Raw genomic sequence first — 23,678 nt, forward strand, 5'->3', positions numbered from 1 at the left:
TATTAAATCTAATCTAATCCAAAAGAGTTGGTACAACAGTTGGCATTTCAGGCCAATAATCAGGAGAGGGGAGAACTGCAGTGAGCCAGTGAAACAGTTTTTGGGAATCCAGAAGGGGATTTCTCCTCCTTACCTCCCCACCTTTAAGATTTGCAGCCATGCAGGGCGCAAAGGCACACACCTATAATCTCAGTGGCTTAGGAGGCTGAGGCAGGAGGATCATGAGCCAGCCTCAGCAAAAGTGAGGCACTAAGCAACTCAGTGAGACCCTGTCTCTAAATACAATACAAAATGGAGTGGGGATATGGCTCAGTGGTCAAGTGCCCCTGAGTTCAATCCCCAATACCTCTCCCAGCCCCCACAAAAAGAGTATTGTGAGTTCAAATCTAACCTCAGCAACTTTGCAAGGTTCTAAGCAACTCAGTGAGATCCCGTCTCTAAAAAAATAAATAAATAAATACAAAAAAGTGCTGGGACTGAGCTCCTGGGTTCAATCCTTGGTACCGACCCACCCACCCACCCAAATAAAAGATTTGCAGCCAGTTAGAGGTTAACTTTATTATCCAATAAGAGGTGTCCTTTGAACGTTCCCTTATTGAATGTTACCATAGAGTTGGGGCAGATCTTAGATCACAGATAAAGGAGGAGAGAGAAGTTGCACCTGGAGATTTAAGACCAGGGATAACCTAGTGCAATCCAGTGCTACTCTGGCTGGTAGAAGGAGGAATGCAAGTGCTGTTCTCTCCCATGATTCAGTGCTCCTCTGTATTTCTCTAAAGCAAAGGCAATGGAGTGGAATGTGTTCCTGGGACTGAAAACACAGATAGAGCTACAACTAGCAAGGAAGAGCCAGTCTCCAGCACTCATGGAATGAAAGGTAGGACCCAATGGAGAGCAGAGCACAGAAGCAGGGTGACACTGCTGCTGAGCCGCTGAGAAAGACACCTGAGTCCCGGCCCTCCCTTAGAAGTAAGAGGGAGGAGAAAGAACAGCATCTACACCCTTTATGTGGTATAAAATCAATTTCCTGCGGTTCATTTGTAGTGTTCTAATTAGGTCAGAAGTTTCACATTGAGAGATAACTCCTCTCTAGAAGAGCTGCTCTGTGAAGTAGTTGTTGCAGGTAAGAGCAGCGCCAGAAGGTCTGTGCTTTAGAAGCAACATGGAGGCACTTTACTTCTTGCTCTCTCCAGGAATTTTGAATTTTGAATTTTGCTGCTTCCCAAAACTCTATGTGGAAAGATTCAGAGCTCTTGATCCAGGTACTTCCCCATAGGATATTACCTCTAACCACTTTGTACATCAATTTCCTACAGGCAGAATTGGGTGCAGGATGAAAATTAAATAAATAAGCAGGTGTGTAGGCATTTTTATATATTTCCTATTTTAAGGACATCACCATAGATTATGGGTTCATGGGGCTTTGAATATGTTATTTTATCATCTTATTTTCCTAACTATTTAAACTAAAGATAATCATTTTTTTTTTAAATCTTCTGCTTTATGCTTCCTGTCACTGCCCATAGTGAAAACCTTGGGAATTTACTATTTAAAGTTTGGGCTTTTGGACTATGTCTCCATCAGCTCAGGTTGCCAGAAACAAAATGCCACAGACCAAGTGGCTTAAAGAACAGAAACTTCCTTTCACAGTTCCAGAGGCTGGAAGTCTGAGATTAGGTAACAGAATGCTTGGTGCTAGTTGAGGGTCCCCTTCCTGGATGGCAGAGGGCTCTCTCCTCACTGTGTGCTCATGTGACCTCCACGTTCAGTGGGTCAGGGCAAAGAAGCAGCTCTCTGGTGTCTCTTCTAAGGGCACTGATCCCATATGACCAAGGCCCTGCCCTCCTGACCTCATTAACCCTCTCACCTCCAAAGGTCCCATCTCCAAATACCACCACATGAGGCATTAGGGCTTCAACATGTGAATGGGGTGGAGCATGAACATTCAGCCCAAAGCAGACCATTTGTGATTAACTTGATGCAATATGAAGTATGTCTTCAGGCACATACTTTATTTTACAATGGCTGCTAGAAGAAGTATTAGTTCAAAATTCACTTATTGAGCACTTAGAAAGTACAAAAGTCATTAAACAAGCCCAGACCCAGAACCCCGTTTCCATTCCCATCTACCCCAGGCCAAGACTGAATAAGTTTCTTCTTTAAGCTTCTGGACTCTTGGATGTTATTGAGCATGAGTAGCAAATTAAACAGGAAGAAGTCCACGTCATGGAGAAATCAGATGTTCAGACTTGGTCAACAAATATTAATAGTAATGCCATTTAATAAGGCAGTAATTGTCAACTAGGGTGTGTTGGTGCTATAAAATTTTATATTTAGAAAATGAAAAGCGACCTGTTTTCTTCTAAGTACAAACCGGGAAAATAAGGATTGAGAAAAATCTTGGTTCTAGAATATGGTGTATAAATCTTTCGTTAGGCCTAGTCTTCCATGGGAGGTGGCAGGAGCTCTGGGAGGTTGGAGGTTTTTGTTTTATTTTCCTGTGGAAATTTCAGGTTGGCTTATGAAATGCTTTTTTTTTTTTTTTTTGAAGGAAAATAAAACTGAATTTATATCTCCTAAGTAAGTGGTTGTATCTTCTAACACTGTCTCATATTTACTATGGTGGTTAGAGGGTGTCACATTCCAGTTTCCTCTTACTTTGAAAAACTCAAAGTGAGGTAAGGGGCCTGGTGTTGGGCTCCTGTTTCAGCTGGGGCCCAACAGACCAACAAAATATGTTGGCACTTCAGTTCTCAACCTATTAGGTTGTTGATTTAATAGGTGACTTTTCAGATTACTGGGACTTTAAAACACTGAACTTATGAAAGCTAGCCAGGTCATAATGTATGTCATGCTCATGAGGTGTTTTCACAAAAAGATCTTTATGAGCTGATCTGTTTGAGGACAGAAGGGTCAACAATGACAAAGATGTCCAAATATGATCACCAGGAGATATGAACTAACATATAGATTTATAATTCCTCTTTTACCCAGATCATAAGGATGAGGATTTTTCCAAGTGCCTTCCTTCCTTTCCTCTCTCTCTCTCCACTAACTTAAGGTCATTATGCCCAAAAGGCATGGTGTGAGCAAAAGAAAGAAAGGATGACTTTTAGTGTGCACTTGATTTGAACTGTGTCTGTACATGTTCATGTATATCTATGCACACTCAGGCATACACAACTTTCAATATTGGGAAGGCTGCCTGGTTTCAGGGGACAAAAGATGGCAGTAGAATGACCAATGTGTTGATATGAGCTGAGATGATCTTTCACTAATTAGGCTCATGAAAACCAGTCAGCTCTTGAAAAGATTGGTTGACACCATAAAATCAATAAATACACAAATAATTCAGTTGGGTTGTGAAAAGTACCCTAAAACACAGAAACACTACATGCGGATGAGGCTGTGGAGCAACAGGAACTCTCATTCATTGCTGGTGGGAATGCAAAATGGCTTAGTTGCTTTGGAAGGCAGTTTAGTAATTTCTCACAAAACAGAATATATTCTTTCCGTACAATTCAGCATGCATGCTCAGTATTTTCCCTGAGGAGTTGAAAACTTATGTCTCTACAAAAACCTGCACACAAATATTTCTGCATGCTTTTATTCACATTTGCCAACCCTGGAAACAACCAAGATATCCTTCAATGGGTAAACAGATAAACCGTCACATCCAGTCAATGGAATATTATTCAGCACTAAAGAAATGAGCCATCAAGTCAAGAAGATACATTAAAAAAAAACCCTAAATGCATACTATTCAGTGCAAAAGGCCAATCTGAGAAATCTATAATTCATATGATCCCAGCTTTATGACATTTTAGAAAATTCAATTTTTTTATTATCTGGAGATAGTAAAGGGATCATTTGTTGTCAGGAGTTAGTGTGGAAAAGAAGGATGAGTATACAGAGTGGGGATTTTTAGGACACTGAAATTTTTCTGGTGTGATACTGTAATGGTGCATACATATCATTTGTACAAACCCATAGAGTGTGCATCACCAAGAGCAAACCCTGACGTAAGCAATGGACTTTGGATGAGTACGAGTGTCCATGTAGGTCCATCAGCTTCACCCCTCTGGTAATGATGGTGATGATGAGGAGGCTAGGTATGTGTAGGGGCAGGGGCCTTATGGAAAATCTCTGAACCTTCCTCCACATTTTCTTATGAAACTTTTTCTGCTTAAAAAAAATATAGGAGCCTTCATAAAGACTTTCTTCAAATAGGCCACATGCACATTATTGTATTAGACAGTGTTGAAACCTGCCCAGTTCCTCTTTATCAGGCTGGTACATCCATTTACTTCCCAATTGCTTTGAGGTTAGCTGATGATATCTCACAGTTGTGCCCTTCTAAGAACTGCTCTCAGCTGACGAGAGCTGTCTAGCCAGGAAATGCCTGTGAGGCTACATCCTCCCCAAAAGGTAGCTTGTGACCCACAAATGGGTTACTAGTTCAGGGTACAGAAGCCAACCCCCTGTACCAAGATGACACCCTTGTGGTCCCATGTGTGCTCTAGCATTTCCTAGGAGATCAGGCTGATGCTAGACTTCAGCCAAACCCACGTCTACGCCTACTTCTTCCCCACCCTGTTTTCTGCCCTCACTGTCTTACAGGTTTCATCTGAAAGCCCTTTCTCAATAACACACTTGCACAATCTGCTTCCTGACCTAAGACAGTACAGGAGAAATCCAAGAAACAATGGGACTCTGGTATTGGGTCACCTGCTGGCAATTAATAATAGGGACCCCATCAGTGGTGTTACAGAGTATTGAGAGTCCTGATCCCTGAACTGCTGTGGTTCAATTGCCTGGACCTTCACCTGTGGTGAGCTGAGATCAGATATATAGGTGGGCAGTGACATGCCAGCTGGTGCTAGGTCTTTGGAGAGGATGGTGGAATTAGGAGTCTGCTGCTAAGTACCACTGAGGCACTGAAGATAAAGGGACAGACCACATTAGTCACCAATTTAAAGCCCATTGTGAGAATCAGAGGGCCTCCTTGCCAATGTTCAGCTCCTCATCTCCAGGCAGACTGAGCTGAAGAGCCAGTGGCAGAATTTAAGAAAAGGATACATTTTCAGGCAAGGCAAATCTGTCAGTTGGTCATTTTGGGATCCTAGCCAGTAGATGAGGAGACAAAGTCCGGTCATGATACGTAAAAAGGACCCTAAGCATTGAAATGAGAATTCTGGGTCCATACCCTTTATCCCCTGGACTGGCAGTGGTGACCTACTCCCCCTTATTAAGAGAGAGACCCTCTCCCATCCCCCCCAGGACTGTGCAGAACCTGCAGATGAAGCATGTAAGACAATGTTTGCTCTTCCTCATGTTCTCCATATCTCCCTTCCAAACCCTTTCCAGAATAGAGACTAGGATGGGCATTACAACATGACCTGACCTGGGGTAGAAGCACATGGACCTATGGTCATGAGCTCCAAAGGCAAAGATCTTTGAATTATGCTTTAGTGCCCATCTAAGAAGATCCATTATAGAAAAGGTACCAAAAGACCAATCCAACTGGACAACTTGGACAGTAGATGTCAGCAAGCTTCCTTCATGGCACCCTAGAGCCTACCATGGGCTCCTAATACAGAAATCTTGGTAGCAGAACTGGAGGTTGTGCATGGGCCCTGCAGTGTGGGCTCCCTGTCATCAGGACTGCTCTGGGATGTGAGGACCATCTGGCTACAATGTGGGTCCCTGGTTCCCATGGGTACATGGTTCACCAGGATTGACCAGGCTGATCTTGCTTGCCAGGTGGGTGTCTCCTTACTCATTCGCCACTCCACATGTGTCCCTTATATATTCAGTTGACAAAGATGACCTGCTCTCATAGAGGAGGTCAGAGTTACAGGGGGTAACGGTGCTTCCCTGCTAGAACATCCAATTTGTAGGATAATAAAATAGTCAAACTTCCAAGACTCCTACTCCAGATTCATCCAAATGAGGGTCTGTATAAGCAAGCCTGCTTTTCTTTATTAAAAAAAAAAAAGTCCTATCTAGCTGCCAGCCTGTTGAATGTCCAACATGCTAGAGAGATCCATGCTGAGCCCTCAGTATGGTACTGTTAAGAGAAGTCGATTTCTTCAGCCCCCACCAGGCTCAGGGGCACAGTGTGTAATATTGCTTTCATCAAGGGACTCAACATGGACATATGACCACTGAACTATGGTCCCACCACCCCATTCAGAAGTTATTGGCCTGATAGAGGAGTGGAACAGCCTTTTGAAGGCAAGGCAGAGCTGCAGTTTGGACATGGCACTGTGGATAGGGAGTGCCATCCTTCCGGATGCAGTATGTGCCTTGAACTGGTGGCTACATTATAGGGCTTAGCCCCAGTAGGCAGAATATATGAATCCAAGAGCAAAGATATCATGCTTGCTCATGACCCACATGAGAGATTTGTTCCCACTTATTCCTGCAATTTTAGCCTCAATGAGTCTAGAGGTCTTGGATCCTAAGGGAACACTTCCACTAGAGAACATGGTAAAAGTCCTACTTAGCTTAAAGCTACATCTGCCACCTGCTGCTGCAGTTGGTCATTAGTTTGGATTTTGCCTTCAATTCATCACCTTCCTCATACTCATGCTAGACACCCTGACCCCTGCTGCCCATCAGGCACTTCTACTGATGGCATCCAGTCCGAGACTCATCCCTAGCTATAGTTCTTTTGCTCACCAATGCAGTGACAGTGGGCATGGGAACACTGAGAGATGTCCCAATGATCACCTCTCTGCCTCTCCCAGACAGCAGTCTTACTCCTCCCCATGGTCAGGATCAATCCTCCCTCTAGTGTGACAGCTACTTTCTTTGCCTGCCAGCCTACTGGCATGAGGACAAAGTGATAGGGCTCTCATGCTACTAGTGGAAGAGTCTGGGTGGGGCAAGGAAGAAAGGTGGAATTCACCTAAGGACTGAGGCAGTTCAGTAGTGGGACAGTCACAGAACAAGCGGGTGTGCTATTTCTGATGCCATTAGTTGAACAGCCTCTTTTTGGCCCCTGACTATACAAATTAAGGAGTTAAATGAAAATTTGAACTCTGAATTCACTGTTGTCCTGGATTTGCAGAGCCCTGGCCATATGAAAAACCACAAACTGAGAATAAGCTTTTTGCCTCATAGGCAACCAAGGAAGAGCCTCTGGACAGACCCCAGAGAGCTACAGGCCCCTCCTCAGGCCTCTCTTTAGGCACCCCCCGACACCCCCGTCAGATCCCCAGGGTTTTGAAGGTGGCAAATGGGTTATCTAATATAGTACATAGGGGTTGTTTCTTTGATAACTTTTGTGACATTTCCTTTTTTGGCCTAAATAAATTATTTGCTTTCATCATTATTATTATGATTCAAAATTATTTCATGCCCTCTTGTAAACTGATGAATAAAATAAGTTCTAGCAAACAGTTCTTTCTAGTGAGATTGTGGGTTATTTTGGATATATAACCAGCTAGCTTGATTTTTTTTTTTTTTTCTGGTTACAAAAAGGAATACACATTCAGGCTATCAAAAACAGGAAATACAGAAAAGTACAAATGAAGATTCAAACTGGATAGAACCACTATATAAATCTTTCCAACTTTGTGTACATAGAAATGCATGCTTTTTAAAAAATGGAACCATACTAATGTTTGCATGGCTTTATATTTTAGTCTTATTGAAAAATTCCCATTGAATCTGATGAAATGGGCAAGGCTTAGACTAGACCTTGTCCTTCAGCTTGTCCTTCACCCTTACCCCCACCATTGGGCTTCTTCCAACACTGAATATCCAGGGAAGCTGGTTTCTGAGCTAGGAAGTGATTTCCTAGCTGGGACGTTTCTTTGATCTCAGCTTAAAACAGCTCTAAAAGTCTAAGACTGCCAACTCAGACTGCCCTACAAACTGAAAAGAACTTTGACAACAGAAAATACACTTGGGAGGAAAAATGTGCCATGAGACTATGAGGAATCTGAAAGCAATTAACTGAATTCTTAGGAATGATTTGCTTCCTCTTAGCCAAAGACCATTAGCAAATAAAATAGATGCTTCAGCTGTAGACTAGTCTGGATTGATTGATTGACCTACATTTACACTCTGGGCTGCCAAACAAAAGATCCTAATCCAGCCTAGTACCCTGGGAACATTCTGGCACTCTCTCCTCTGTGAGCTGGGAAAGTGAGTAGTATGATCAGGCAGAAGGTGACTCATGAGTTCAACCCTAGAAGACAGAAACCTTAGTTAGCAGCACAGCATAATCCTGAGGTTTTACAGACCCAGGCTCAAGACCATCTCCATCTTTTTGAATAAATTGTTTAGCCTCTTTGGGCTTAAGTTCTTTTTATTGTTTATTTTACAAAATGCAGACACACATTAAATGAGATTAAGTGATTAAATGAGATGAAATTTTTAGGCTGTGCCCAGTTTTCTGTTAGTATATGATCATTAGCACCTACTTACTGTACATCCAGGAAAGGGAATGGAAGGTCAGCGGCTCAGGCACTGCCTTAGGGCAGCTCCCCACCGCTCCCAGACCCCCAGGTGAAAATAATGTGCTTTCGTTCATGTGATAGAGATGATGCTTTAAAAGTTGTGCCTAATTGTAAGGAATAGAGAAAAATCTAGTTTGGAAGAGAATAGAATAGAATTTACTCATTTAATATCTTCACGGTATTAATTGCCGCTGAACTAGCAGGATCTATATTGGTTCATTAGTGCCATCCAGTGGACAGCAAGGGAAAGGCCATGATTTTGCCTTGGAAGTCTATAATTTACCAAAAATGTGTTTTCTAATGAGGATAACTTAATCTCACTAATAGGTTCTCTTGTTCATAAATTTCATTCAGTTTTCTTAAGCAAAATCAAAACCTTGGAATTCTAAACACTAAATGCTAAAACTAGATTCATTCAGGGTTTATGTGATGTGAGCTATGAAGATCATCCACGAGTGGAAAAGACACTACTCCCCAGATCTTATCAGCATGAATTTTCATGGGCCACCTTTTCCACTCTTGTTGTCCTTCCCCACCCACACTCTTTAGATGTATTCTGCTACATGAACTGGGAGGGCCTTGGAGGCTTGGGGAACACTGACCCAACACACTGCAGGACCTCAGCTGGGACTAGTCACTCTATGCATTTTCCAAGAAGGAACATATCACTTAAATTTTTGCTGTAATCAAATTGAATATTTGTCAAGAGCCAGTGTGTTGGTTTGGTTCTTCAGAATGTGTGTGTGGAATAAAATCATGGCATTTGCAAGTAAATGGATGGAGTTGGAGAATATAATGCTAAGTGAAGTTAGCCAATCCCCAAAAACCAAATGTCGAATGTTTTCTCTGATATAAGGAGGCTGATTCATAGTGGGGTTGGGAGGAGGAACATGGGAGGAATAGATGAACTCTAGATAGGGCAAAGGGATGGAAGGATAAGAGAGGGAGCATGGGGGTAAAAAAGATAGTGGAATGAGATGGGTATCATTACCTAAGTACATGTATGAAGACACAAATGGTGTGAATATACTTTATATACAACCAGAGATATGAAAATTTTTGCTATATATGTGTAATATGAATCATAATGTATTCTGCTATCATATATAACAAATAGTAATTTAAAAAATTTAAAACAAAACTATGTGTATGTGCTGTTTCTTTTTAAAGCTGTTTATTACCCTATAATCTGTTTCCTCTCCTGAGTGTTTCTGAGAATGAGACAATGTCAAACAAATTGTCCCCAAATTTGAGTAACAATAGAATACTTGGAATGCCCAGAGCTGCTCCAGAGAAGCTTTATTCTGTATTATTGTAATTATTATTAGCACTAATTATAACAAGTTTTACTTTTTTAATTCATGTGATTACCAGGTATTTTACTTCATTAACCTGTTAGCTAATCCTCGTACCAAGACTGCATAATAGACATTATTATTCCTTTTTTAAAGATTAAAAAAAAAAACAGATTTAACTTGCCCAAGGTCACACAGTTTGTGAGTGGAAAAATCAGAATTGCATTCAGGTCTGGCTGGTTCCAAAGTCCGGGCAGTGGGCCTCTCATCTGTTCACCCACACACATGCCTATGACTGGCCAGACCCCCGAATCTGAGATTCTGGACCCTCAGTGCTACCAGCTCCTTACTGCTGACCCCATGACCCAACTCCAGGAGAGGATTAAATATGCAGGTGATTTAAGCTAGAACAAAAGGCAGCTCAGGAACTGGAAAGACCTGGATGAAGGAGGAACATCATCTAGGAGCCAGGACCCACAGCTCCTGACCCCACTTTGGGCCTTGAGAAGTCCCCATGGGTCAATTACCACAATTGGTTGCCTGTGAGCCACACCTTCCTCCTCAGGACTTTGCCCCCAGGACTTTCTCCAAGGTTTGCAGGTTCTAAGAATTCCAGGTTTCTTCCAGGAGCCATCAAGATAGAGCGTGAATAGGGCATTGTCTCTGCTGCCCAGAGCCCAGGGCCACAGGTGAGGACACCCAGAGCAGCTGCAGTTTGGGACTCACCCTGGAAAGGCTCTGGTGACTCTCACCCACTCCCACAGCACTTCTCCTGCTTTGCCTCTAGAGCAGAACTGAGCACACAGAAATGGAGTAGGACGCAATAGATGAGGCCATCACACCAAGGGTGAATATTGTCCAGGAAGCTGTTGTTTTACTTTTGTAAATTATTTGATACATGATTGCTACATGGCCCTGCAGGAGAATGAGGGCAGTTGATCACCTCACCTCAGGTGCCAGCTGCCTGCAGAGTGGCTGGAACTCATCAGGCCTCTCAGTTCCCATCATGCCCACCTGGGCTGTGGGGGTTCCAGGCTGAGCCAGGCCTCTGAGCCAGGCCAGGGCCACTATCCAAACCTTCCAGCAGAGGGCTCTGTGGTCCCTGGCAGCCCTTGCATCCTCTGAGGCACTGGACCCTGGAGGCTCAGCCCTTCGGGTTCCGCAGGGGGTGATGGAGGACACAGCTCCCTCCACCCCTCTCCAAGATTCCCTTGCAGACCTCTCAGGAAGACAGTCACTCCCCTGACCTCGCTCTTTGCTCCTGGCATAAGGAGACTCAGGGATAGACAACCACCCTAAAGAGGAGTCTTGAGAGTCCCTACAGAGTTGCCTCTGGATATTGGAGGTGGGGCCCATCCCTGAGCCAGTCCCTGCCTCACTCCCCATATGTGTGCTGGTTGTGTACAGCTATGTAATAAATTTCCTGAACCTTAGTAGCTTAAAACAAACACTTATTATCCCGGTTTCTGAACAACAACTCAGCTAGGAAGTTTTAACCCAGGTCTCTCATGAGAGCCATGGAAGCTGTAGTCCTAGGGCTACAGTTCCTGATGCTCCCCATAATTATTTCACCCCAAGGTGCCATTTACCCTGGAGTGTGTCTGGAATCTGTCTTTAGGTTCTTGAGTTTGCCTCCCAGCACTTTTGAGGTGCGGCTTTACAAAATCCCCTGAGACTCTTCTTTAGGGTAGTCATTCAACCCTGGAGTCCCCTTATGCCAGAAGTGCAGTGAGGATGAGGAAATAAAGATGGTACAATGCCTTATGATAGAAATTAGAAATGGGGTGGAAGTGTCCCTGAGACAGGCACTGCCTGCTACATCCTGCTATTGGCAGAGGTATCATCCTCCTCCCTCAAAGGGGCTCAAATCCTACCCTTTCCCTCCCCAAGGCGGCTCCAGCAGGGAGTTTGTCTCCACGGAAACCTTTGAAGGTGGTGAAGGTGGCGGAGATATGGACAAGGAGAGCAGTGTGCTGAGTGTAATTATTTCCTTCTTGCATCTTTTCTAATCTCCCTCATTTCTATTCATGGGCTGCTTCTGCCCCTTCTCCCTCTCCTCTATTCCCTCTCTTCCTCATTTTTCATAATTGTCCCATCAAGACCAGGTCTAATCAGGAAGCCTAGATCACTGGACCTTCAAAGTGTCTCTGCACCCTCCCAGCCCTGCATGTCCCCACATCACTGTCTCTGGCAATGTGCTGGTTTGGGATCAGGGGGGGCTGCAGCTGGGCACCCCAAAGGCACAGGTGGGAGATCTGGGGTGGGAGAGGTTCAGTGGGCCTTGCCGGGGCGGGGCACTGCCCCCACTGCTGACTCTGAGGTGTGTCCCTGTTCCCACCCTTACAGCTCTCAGGACTTTTCCAGTCTGAGGACAGTTATGAAACCTGTTCCCCCAAAACGGTTTCCCTGGAGAAAGGAGAAAGCACCGAGGGAGGAACAGAAGACCGTGATGAGAAGAAAGCGTGAGTGTGAAAGTGGGAAGAAAGTAAGCCGATCTGTTGCCAGGGCTTCTCTGACTTTCTTCTTGGCATTTCAGGGCACCGAGCAGCACCGAGGAGCACGCTGGGGTATCCCCTGGCCTGCCGTCTCCTGCGAGGGAGACGACGGGTGTCCAGGCGCAGGCAGTGCTGGCGATCGCAGCAAGCCCGAGACCCTCCTCCATGGAGAACTGACCCTCGTCGCAGGCTCCCTTAGCTCCGCGGCCGCCAGTGCCGTCTGCATCCCGGGGAGGGGCTGCTGTGATGCGGACGAACGCTGCGCGCTCCTTCAGCAGAAAGCAGCCCGCGGGCCTCGGCGCTCCGGGTCTGCAGCCGGGGGAGGGGAGCCCAAGGCGGAGCGCCCCAAGGGTCCCAGCTCAGGGGCCCGGGAACTGTGTGTGGCTGCACGCGCCTCCACGGGCGCGGGGAGCCCACAGCTTACTCCGCCAGGACTCACCAAGGGCTGCTCAATTGGGGGCGATTTTGACCTTTGGGGCAGTAAGTCTTTGCTGTGGGGGCTGTTCTGTGGGCTGTGGGATGTTTAGCAGCATCCCGGGCCTCTAGAAGCTACAGGTCAGTAACACGACCCTACACCCTCCCATCCCCAAATTGGGACAATCAAAGATTCCTTCAGATATTGCAAGATTTCTGGGGAATGGGAGTGGAATTAGAGCCTTGGAGCCTGAGCGCGAGCGCAGGCCGGGGATGAGCACCTGGAAGCTGCTGCGCCTCCCCATCCCCCAAGAGAACGTCCGTGTGTGTGTGTGTGTGTGTGTGTGTGTGTGTGTGTGTGTGTATTCATTCCAAGGTTGTTCAGTTTCAAAGAGGGTTGGTTCCAAGTTTACTTCTGAAGTATTTACCTCAGATGTATTAGTTTTTTAATACATGTTATTTATTTTCAATTATTTTTTAGTCTCATTGGTAACATTTCATTTGTTTTTAGCTTTTTAGTTACTTAATTTTATACTTGTAATTACCTGTGAATAATCATTTATTTTACTTTCAAGATTTTTTTAATTATTCATTTTCAGTTATGTTTTATTTTTATTAATAGTTATTTTGTTTTGAATTGTAGGTTTTAAATTAATTAGCTTATTATTATCTATTTTCCATTGCCTGTATTTACAATGTTTAGTATCTGAGTTGCTTTCTACTTTTAGTTATTGGAATTTTGAATTATTTATTTTCACAGTCAATTGATTAACTGAAACTCATTGAGACCTTTTGAATTACTGTAGTCATTTATTTTCAGAGTGAAATGCTCTTAGTCACTGTAGGACTTTTTCTGAGTTATTTAGTTCTCCAGGATTTCTTCAGTTATTTTGTGTGTGTGTGTGTGTGTGTGAGCTGTTTGTTTTTACATTCACCTATTTTTTATTTATTTGTGAGTTATTTCATTTTTAAAATTTTATTTCCAAAATTATTTAAATTTTAAACATATTAAATTTTTTCAAAGCTTTTAATATATTTAGTTTTTAAAATATTTCCAGAGCAACTTATTCTCAGTCATTTTTTTCAGTTATGCCTTCACCACTTAATTTTTTGTCTTTATTCTTTCTTAATTCATTCAGATTTATTTTCCAAATTATTTATGTTTAGAATTTAGTGTAATAGTTCAATTAAGAAATGTTATATTAGTTATTTTAACAGAGAAAATATAATATAAAGAATTGTTAACCAGCCGTTGGAGATTTAAAACATAAGAAGAAGTGATACTGAGATATCATGGAAACTGAGAGCTGAGAGAACAAAGGTCAGAGGTTGGAATTATCAAAATCCAGGAGTGTAGAGGTAACCCCATGGCTAGGGCTTGTCCCCTGAGGAGCAATTTTTGCTGAAGATACAGATGGCCCAGGAACTTGGGAGCTAGATGCAGAACTCTGAGAAGCAGGTGCTGGTGTCTCTAAAATGGCACAATAGGCTAGTTATGGGATTTTTAAGGAAAATGTCCAACTGGATCACTGGTGCTGCTGAAGCACGCTGTGGCTCTCTGGGTAGAGATGCTGCTAGGGGGAGACAGGCAGGATGCCGAAGAGGCACGTCCCCTTCCCCTCCTCCAGTCTCCAAAGCAAAGAGTAGAAGGGTGGGCTGGAAGCTGGGAAGTCCAGTGTACAACCAGCAATCTTAGCTTTGCAGTTACTTAGTTTTAGAGTACTTTTGAATTTAGTTTGTTTTGGAATCATTAGTGATGGTTTGGTTTTAAGTTTTCCCTAGACGTGGGATCTAGCTGAGTCTCCAGTCCCCTGGCTGTTTCTGGAATGGAGTCAGCCAATGAGAGCAGCCTCTCTTGTGAGTCTCAAGGAAACCACTTTAGATATCAAAAAAACAAAAATCATGTGTCTCACTTTATTCATAAGGAAGCTCATCCCTCTTTGAAACTTTTCAGAAAGTGAAACTATGTTGTGGGTCCACCTTCTCCCACCCCCCTTTCCTAACAATAAAGTATCTTTCTTGATAATGTGTGTTTCATTTTTGTAGACTATTTACACAATAAAAGTTCTTCCCAAACCCAAAATCTTATAATCTTAGATTCTTTTATCGGCATCATTTTCAAACCACATTGTTTCATCTTGACCATAAAAATATATAGTATTTTATTCAATTCATTCAACACCTGCTCCCAGAGTACTTCTATCCTAAGGGAAATTCAAGAACCAAGTGAGCCCAGGGAAATGTAAAGATGAGTGAGAAGTCATCCATCAAGTGGGGAAGACAAATGTAGAAACAGATAATCACAATCACAGTGTGACAGATACTCTGGGGACACCAACACTATCACAGACTCTTCTGATGTGGTTAGGGAAGGGGTGATATCTGAGCTGGGTCTAAAGGAGCCAAAGCTTTCTTTAGGTGGAGAAGGGGGAGAAGAACTTGGGCTGAGGGAATAGCACATGCTCAGGCACAGAGACATACAGGAGCCCTGCATGGCAGGGATGACAAATTGCTAAGGGCCTCTGGGCCACAAGAGTCAGAAAGGCTCTTAACATTAGGGCTGGCCCTGGCACTCAGCAGGTCCTGCCTCCTATCATCCTCACTGCTCACCAACAGAGAGTGGGAAGCAACTTCAGGAGTCCAGTGCTCTTCCTGCTCTTCCTAATCCCATCTCAGTTACATTCCTGGGAATCTTCCCTCCTTACTGGCTTTAGTGTTTTCCCACCTCCGTTTTCACTTGTCCATTAGTGGTGAGTCCCTTCCTCCTTCACCTCCTCATCCCAGTTTCTTACACATCTGTAGGGAAAGAGGAAGGTTGAGACCAGCCACCTGTGAGGTGGTGATGATGTCAGTTGCAGAGGAGGTGAGGGAAAAGGGGACAAAGGAAACCTGCTGTGGGAATCTGTAAAGGTAGGGCAGGCTCTGGGCATGACCACTCATGACTTCCTCCAGCTGCTTTAGACAACTGCAACCATAGAAAGGGTAGAAAGGCTGCAGGGATGTGGTTCTTAATTAACAAGATTCACAAGCTAGGTTGGATTTAAATAGGTTCCCCCTATTTAAATCCAACCTAGCTTGTGAATCTTGTTAATTCAACAGTGTTGTAGCTCCGTGGTAGGGCACTTGCCTAGTATTTGTGAGGCTCTGGGTTCAATTCTCAGCACTGCACATAAATAAATAAATAAATAAATTAATTAATATAAATAAAGGTCCATCAACAACTAAAAAACATATTTTTTAAAAAAAAAAAACAATTATTGAAAGCACACAGAGTCCTTTACTATGTGAACAACAGTAAACATGACTACCAAGTCAGAAGAAAGTATAGTCCCGCCTAATGGATGATGGTGTATTTTCAAACTTCTTATAAAACATATCTATACATTCAGTCTCAAATGCATGTGTATGTATATCTCAGCAGAATTATCTGCTTATCTTCTCAATCATGATATACCCAATTCTCTATGAGAATATGGCAGAACTTCAACTACTTTTGTATCTTAGCTGAACACAAGAATCTTCAGGATGCTGACCATTTGCCTCAGGAAACACCACTTAGATGGTCTCAGACATGTTTGATCATTGAATAGCCAGCCGCTCACCTCAGAAACTCAGCCCAAGGCATGTTCAGTACTTTGGGCCTGAGTCCATGCCTGACATACGAAAATGTCCACACTTGATGGTGCTGGCAGGGGACAAGTGCCCTATCTTCCCAGAAGGAGTCTCTCTGCAGATATTATGCCACAGAGAGGTGACCAGAGGAGCCTTTCTAGTACCAGGAATTGCTGGATGTCCTCAAGTGCTGCCCCCAGTGCCCCAGAACTGTCCACTCTGATCTTCTACTCCAGCCTCCTTGTCAAAGCCCAGGCTATTGCTCTGTTGGGCTCCAGGAATCACAGAGCTCATGGTGGGCTGCCAGGGACACAGAAATAGGGGAATAATCCTTGTGAAGCCATCTCAGGTATCAATAGATCTCCAATGGACACTACAATCTCTACTGGGGGCCTGGCCACACTGTTCACGCAAGAAGTAGTTGTGAACTTTTAGGCTTATTAAAAACAGGGTGGTAATGCAAAGTAATAATAATAATAAAGCTCATGTAAAAAAAATTAAAAAAAAAAACAGGGTGGAGAAACAAAGGGTATGTTTTCCGTGAATTAAATGTGTGTTCTCTTCCCATTGAGTAAATGGAAAGGAATCCAAAACCACCAGATGAAACCCCTCAGGTCTCTTTTAGAGTTGTTCAAATCTCCCATGCCTTTAAAATGTGGCCCACTAGAGGGACTTGGATTTCAGTGTGTTGCCGAGGGTTGAGAATGCTGCGGCCACAGATTATAATGGCCTGGCTGAAGCAGCTAAATCCATAAAATCTAAAGGGGTTCTGAGTCTGTACTAAATACCAGCCATGCATTATGCAATGTTAGAGTTAGAAAGTCAAAGATCCTCTATCCCAGCATTGCTACAGTATATTTTACAGAATATGCAGAAGTATTCGATGAGTTAATCCATTTTCTGCTAGGCAGGAAAAAAAAAAGTATTTAATAATCTAATAGTAAAAAACTTTTTAAAGCACATTTTATTCCTCTCTTGGTAGATGTCAATTAATATATTCAAGAATCTGAGAGCTCTTAAGGAAGGAAGTCTGTACACTTTTCCCAAACTTATTTGATCATGGAACCCCTTTTTCTTTTGTGAAATATTGCCACAGTCCGGCTGCAGCAAAATAACCGGGGGTGACGAGCAACTTGTGTACATTGATACAGAAGGAGTGGGAGCCGTTTATTGTAGGACAGGAGGGGTATATATACATTCCACACAGCTTATCTTAATTAACATAAACTAGATACAGCAGTCAACCAATAAGGAATCTTCACACTTAATGGCTCGATGGTGTTACTTCACAAACCACTCCCTCTGGCAAAATGCCAGGCACCATCTTGACTTGTTTACAGACCCTAACAAAATATTATATCCCATGTATATTAGTAAGGGGAAAGGCTAAACTTATAACAAAGAAATACAATAAGATATGATGACTTAAAAGAATATTTTCTGAGAAAGACTTGGGGGGATTCCACCAGTATGTGGAGAGAGAGAGGACAATCAACAGGAAGACCTAAAGCTAGAGTGGAGCAGACACTGAGAAAACATTTGAGCAAACAAATGCACACACACACCAAACATATCACTTGAAGTGCACCCGGTGTACTTGGGGTAACCATAGCAACAACAAGCCCAAGGATCTGTACAAAAGAAGACTAAAAGAAATAATAATTGTAAGAGTTAAGACTAAAAGCTCCCCCCCTCCTTATTTATTTTATCTTTAAATAAAGACAATGACTACTTAGCTTAAAAATTATGACAATATGTTATAGTTTCTGATTTATGACCAATTAAAATGGATGAGAACAACAGAACAAAGACCAGGAGGGAAGAAATTGAAATACTCTATTGTAAGTTCCTTATGTGTACAGCAGCACAATAACACTTGAAAGTTCACTGTGATATTATAAATTCTGTAAACTTTAAAGCAAACATGATGGAGTCACACAAATAAGCCAACAAGTGAGATAAAATAGAATTTAATAAACATATCCAAGAGCTGATAATGAAAGAGGAAAAGTGAAACTAAGAATAGAAAAGTAGAAACTACTTACCAAGATATTAAACATTCTCGTATCAATAATGAAGTAGTCTAAACGTCTCGATTAAAAAAGAATGATTTGGCCAGGTGTGGTGGTGAAATTCCTGGCTGGGGAGACTGAGGCAGGAGGATCACAAATTCAAAGCCAGCCTCAGCAAAAGCGAGGTGCTAAGCAACTCAGTGAGACTCTGCCTTCAAATAAAATACAAAATAGGGCTGAGGATGTGGCTCAGTGGTACAGCACCCCTGAGTTCAATCCCCAGTACCAAAAAAACAAAAGAGAATGATTGTCGAACTGGATATTAAAAACAAGATTAAAAAAGCCATTCTAAGTATAAAGTTATAAATAGATTAAAAGCAAAAGAATAGAAAAAGTTATACCATGCTAATGCTAACCAGAAGAAAGCCAAAACGACTATGTTAACATAAAACAGTCTCAGAACAAAGATATGTTTAAAAAAAAAAAAAGTCATTTCAAAATGACACAATGACCATCCCACCAAGAAGACCTAATAATGTTGGCTGTTTGTGTGTCAATAATAGAGCCTCAGGACAAATAAATCAAAAACAGAATTGCAAGGAGAAATAGAAAAACACAATTATATTCAACTATTTCGGTTCCTGTCTTGCAAAAAATTGATAAAACAAGTAGAAAATCAGTGAGAATACAAATTATACTATTGACCAATTTAACCCAATGAACATCAACAGAACACTGGATTCAATAATAGATTGGACATGTCCTTCCCAAGTGTACTCGAAACATTTTACAAGACATCCCATTGTGATAGGATGAGCTGTGTCCTTCCCCTTCACCACCAAATGCATTTGCGGAAACCTTAACCTCAGTACCTCAGAATGTGATTGTATTTGGAGATAGGATCTTTAAGAGGTTATCAGGGTGGACTTTAATTAATTCAATATGACTAATATTATTATAAGCAGAGGAGATTAGGCCATAGGCATGCACCGAGAAATGACCACAGAAGACACAGAGGAGAGAGTCCTTAAAGGAATGAACCCTACTAATGCCTTAATTTCAGTTATCTCTGTTATCTAAGCCCCCTAGCCTATGGTACTTTTGTTCTGGAACTTCTCACAAAAAACATGGTCAGAAAAATGTGTCTCCATAAATTTGTAAAACTTAAATCCTGTATTTCCAACCATGAAATTAAATTAGAAATCAGTAAAGATCTTGAAAATTCCCAGAATTGTTTGGAAATGAACCTACTCTATTTTAAATAACTGTGAGCTGAAAATATCAGAAAGAAAATAAGGAAGTATTTCTAACTAAGTAAAAATGGAAAGATATCAGAATTTGTGGGATCCAGATATAGAAGTAATTTGAGGGGAATTTATAGCAGTACATGTTTATTAGAGAAGAAGAAAAATCTCAAACCAGTGACCTCAACTTCCATCTTCAAAAACAATTAAAAGAAAAACAAACAAAATGCAAATTAAGTAGAAGAAAGAAAATAATAAAGACCAAATGGAAATCAATTAAATAGAAAACAGAAGAACAATAACAAAACTATATTTTTATTCTTGGAAAATATGAATAAGATTGATAGACATCTAGTTAGACTGATCAGAGAAAAAAAGAGAAAATGCAAATGATCAATATTAGTAATAAAAGAGGTGACCTCACTACATATGCTACAAATATAAGACTAATCAAGGAATATGATAGTTTTTTTGCTAATAAAACAACACTTAGTTAAAAGAAAAAATTCTTTTTTAAATTTTTTTATTATTAGTTGTTCAAAACATTACAAAGAAGAAAAAAATTCTTTAAAATAATAAATCACTTGATATTGTGATAAGAAACACATATTTTACTTCTGTCCTCGGTTCCTCACAGATCTCCTAAATCCCTGTCAATAGGGTTGCTAGGAGAAATTTTACTCTAGTACTTGGTCTTTGATCCCAGTTCCTGACATACAGCTCCTAAAACTTTTTTATTCATTTCTTACAAAAGGAGAACAATTTTCAGAATTTGAAATATTCCTTCACAGGTCCCTGCAATCCAGCAAATATTTTGCCTGTTAATGGACAGTGGGGATGGTCTACAACCTGGCTTCAACCACTTCTGAAACTCCAGCTGTGACATCTCATCTATAATCAAAGGCAGGAGCCCTGAAGAAACAGGCCAAGTCTCTGATCCTCTAAATGCCTGCTCGGGAGCCTGGTTCTAGACATCCTCCAAGAAATATCAGCTGAACTAATGTCTCAAAGCCACACAGCCCTTACCAAGTGTCAGGCCAACACTTGCTCCCAAATGCAACTGCCTAATTCAAAGCCTCCAGGGAAGAAAGACTAAACTCCTGTCTGGTTTCTTCAGTCTCTCCAATGTGGCACCATCTTGACCTCTTGATCCTATTCTCCACTGCTCCCCAGTACCCTCCAGTACCTTCCAGTCAAACCTGTCACCACTCCTGAGATTTTCCCCCTGTTGATCAGCAGGAGACAAAGACTTCAGGCCATCTAGGCCATTAGTAAATTCTTAATCTGTTGTGTGATGTTGGGTGGTTTAGTTACCATATTAGTAAAACAGAGATTTTAAAAATTTACCATGTAGAGTTGCCTTATGCATTGCAGAGTGTCAGACACATAAAAAGAATTCCTTATATAGAATTTTTTATTTTCATTATTATTACTGCTATTCACCAATTATTCAGATCCCCTATGACCTCAAAGCTCCTCAAAGGTCCAAACATCATAAAGTCATCTCTGGCTATTTCATTCTTTATCTAGTATGGCTCTAGAAAACAATCGGTCAGTCACACTGTGGCCATTGTATATTAGTAAATGTTGTTTCTCGACTAGGCAGTATGCAATTGGAAAGCTGATAGCGTATCCTAGTCTAGAACACCTCTTAAAATCCTAGCTTAAAGAGCTAGCTTCTCAATCCTGGATACGTAGCCCAGCTTCTTCGTTTATTACCTGACCTCTCTGTGCTCAGCTTCCCCATCTGAAAAATGGGAAGGCAATTATAAAAACTGCCCACACCCAGTAACCATGAGGCTTAAATGGAATAAGGAGAGTACTTGGCACACAACATCTACTAAATTATTGTCTGTGGGATGAATTGACTAGAAGATCAGAAAGCAGGTAGTTGCTAAAATTAGGCACGTTTTACCATAAAAATTCCATTTTGGAACACACTGTAAACTTTGGTAAGTGCTTGATTAGGATGTTTAGGACAAAATAATAAGATAATTGTAGCTAAAATTGTTTTTCAGAAAATGATCTGAGACTGTGCTAAAAGCTACAGACCCACTCATGGGGTGGGAGGGGGGTACCCTAATACACGGCCTACACTTATTCCTCACTCAGACTCACAGCCTTGAGACAGACCATCACTGTTTTATCTAATTACCAGAGGGAGGAGAAAAACTGGAAAAAAGTTGCCTTTCAAAGATATTGCGTATTTTCTGTGTTCCAGGAATTCAGGGTTTGTAAAAACCACTTGGGTGTAGGCATTACTATTCCAATCATAGCCGAGGTCAAAGAGGTTGCCCAAGGTCATTCAGCTGAAGAATTGGCAGGGTCAAGTTCCTATACCCCAAGATCCCAAAGTGAGGCCTCCCTGGGCATCAAAATGAGCTGCTCAGACGCACAGGAGCAGAGCACTCCGCCCTGGTGTTGTAAGTGTCCCTCTCAGCCTTGATTCGGTGACTGGTTTTCTCTCAACTGGCAAGGATCTCAGGATTTACAGAAATGTATCCAAGCCATCAGAGAAAGAGGACACCCAAGTTGTCAGAGACCCTCCACCTCCTACGGAGAAAAGATCCCAATGCCCTTCACCTTGGCCGGCCCCCTCCCACATCCCCACCCAGGTCCCCACCCCTCACCAAAGCTCCAGGCAGAGAGGAAGGCGCCTGCTCTCCCACAAAGGGCACTTGTGGTTTCCCTCCTTGCGCAGCATACGGCTTGGGCGGGTCTTTCAGATCCTTCTCATAACGTAAGTGACTTTAGTTTCTCTGCCACAAGTGAATGTGGGGCAAGGAGCTGAAACTTCCTAGACGTTCCAGGGACTTGCCCTGGAATTAGCCCTGTGCCAGCGGTTCAGACATCCCAGCCGTGCCCAGCGGAGCCCAGAGCAGCAGAGCCTTCGCACCCCGGATTCGCCCTCACTGGCCAGCCATGCCCCAGCAACTCTCTGCAGTGGTGGTGCTCTCCGTGACCCTGGCTGGTGAGTACACACACCACTTTCCGTGGTGGCCTTTGCCATATCTGATTTTTTAAACCTAAATTCATTCTGATGCCCCTAACCAAGTAGAGACAGGTCAGGCTGTAGATATGGCTTCTGCCTGTGGGTGTTTAGATCAAGGACATCTCCAATCTTCAGTTCTTCCAAGGGTTTTCACAATTTGGACGTGTTTCCTGGGCATTAGGCACAGTAGGCATCAACTCCAGAGCATAGCCTCTCTGTCGCTTGAAGATGGGTTGTGGGCTTGAACATGGGTTGTGGGCACCTTATCAAGGGCATCCATAGAAATCACTTAGATTCAGGAGAGGGAGAATTGAGCCAGAGCTCAGAAATGGGGCTCTCATTTTGTTATCTGTTTAAAGAAGTCATCTCTTCCTTTTCCTGTTTTTCTTAAATAACAGTGCTATGTTTATATTATATAAACAGTGAACTGTCAAGATGCATCTCATGTGGTCTGACAATCGCTCTGCTTAAGAAAGGTGTAAACCCAGTGTCAAAGATTTTTTTTAAAAAATATAGTACCATTAGGGCTGGGACTGTAGCTCAGTAGTAGAGTGCTTGCCTAGCATGTGTGAGGCACTGGGTTCAATCCTCAGCACCACATAAAAATAAATAAAGGCATTATGTCCATGTACACCTAAAAAAACAAATTAAGTATATATAAATATATATACTAAATATATAAATATACTAAATATATATATATATATATATATATATATATATATACTGCCATTGCACTTTGGCTCAGAGAGGCCAAATGGGATGATAAACGTGTAATTATTATTTGATGTCCTCAGTCCCTGCTTTCACCAAAGCACCTTCTTCCCAGAACATGGAGTCCTCTTAGGTGCTGTGGTTCTGTTCCTGTTTTCAAATTTGCCTGTCAATTCCCAGTTTCCCACCTAGAACCACTGAACGTAGCATATGAGAGAACTAACTGTCCACACTGCCCTGTTTTATGCTCAAGTGCAAGACACAGTGGTCCCTGGTGCCCCATGAATATTACGAATATCTTGAAACTGTGCCAGGGTCATGCCAGCTCCTGTGATGCAGGCTGTTTTCCTTTGTGCCATGCTTTGAGAATTATACTTTTGTGTTCTTTGGGATATAGAAAAAAAATAACATGGGCTGGGGTGTAGGTGA

General features: G+C 42.3%; 2 protein-coding genes across 3 annotated transcripts in view; both read left to right on the plus strand.

Moving 5' to 3' along the window:
- Window positions 1-12,788, plus strand: part of Mcf2l2 (MCF.2 cell line derived transforming sequence-like 2) — a 243,675-nt gene extending 230,887 nt beyond the window's left edge. The window contains exons 27-30 of the mRNA XM_076867044.2: window positions 780-877; window positions 11,657-11,745; window positions 12,113-12,226; window positions 12,303-12,788. Of these exons, the coding sequence (XP_076723159.2) occupies window positions 780-877; window positions 11,657-11,745; window positions 12,113-12,226; window positions 12,303-12,788 (787 nt within the window). The remainder of the gene's footprint in view (window positions 1-779; window positions 878-11,656; window positions 11,746-12,112; window positions 12,227-12,302) is intronic.
- Window positions 12,789-22,297: 9,509 nt separating this feature from the next.
- Lamp3 (lysosomal associated membrane protein 3) overlaps window positions 22,298-23,678 on the plus strand; it is a 36,391-nt gene continuing 35,010 nt past the window's right edge. For both annotated transcript variants that reach the window (XM_076868097.2, XM_076868096.1), the window contains exon 1: window positions 22,298-22,514. In XM_076868097.2, the coding sequence (XP_076724212.1) occupies window positions 22,466-22,514 (49 nt within the window). In that variant the 5' untranslated portion in view covers window positions 22,298-22,465. The remainder of the gene's footprint in view (window positions 22,515-23,678) is intronic.

Source organism: Callospermophilus lateralis, chromosome 10 (assembly GCF_048772815.1).
Source record: "Callospermophilus lateralis isolate mCalLat2 chromosome 10, mCalLat2.hap1, whole genome shotgun sequence".
NCBI lineage: Eukaryota > Metazoa > Chordata > Mammalia > Rodentia > Sciuridae > Callospermophilus > Callospermophilus lateralis.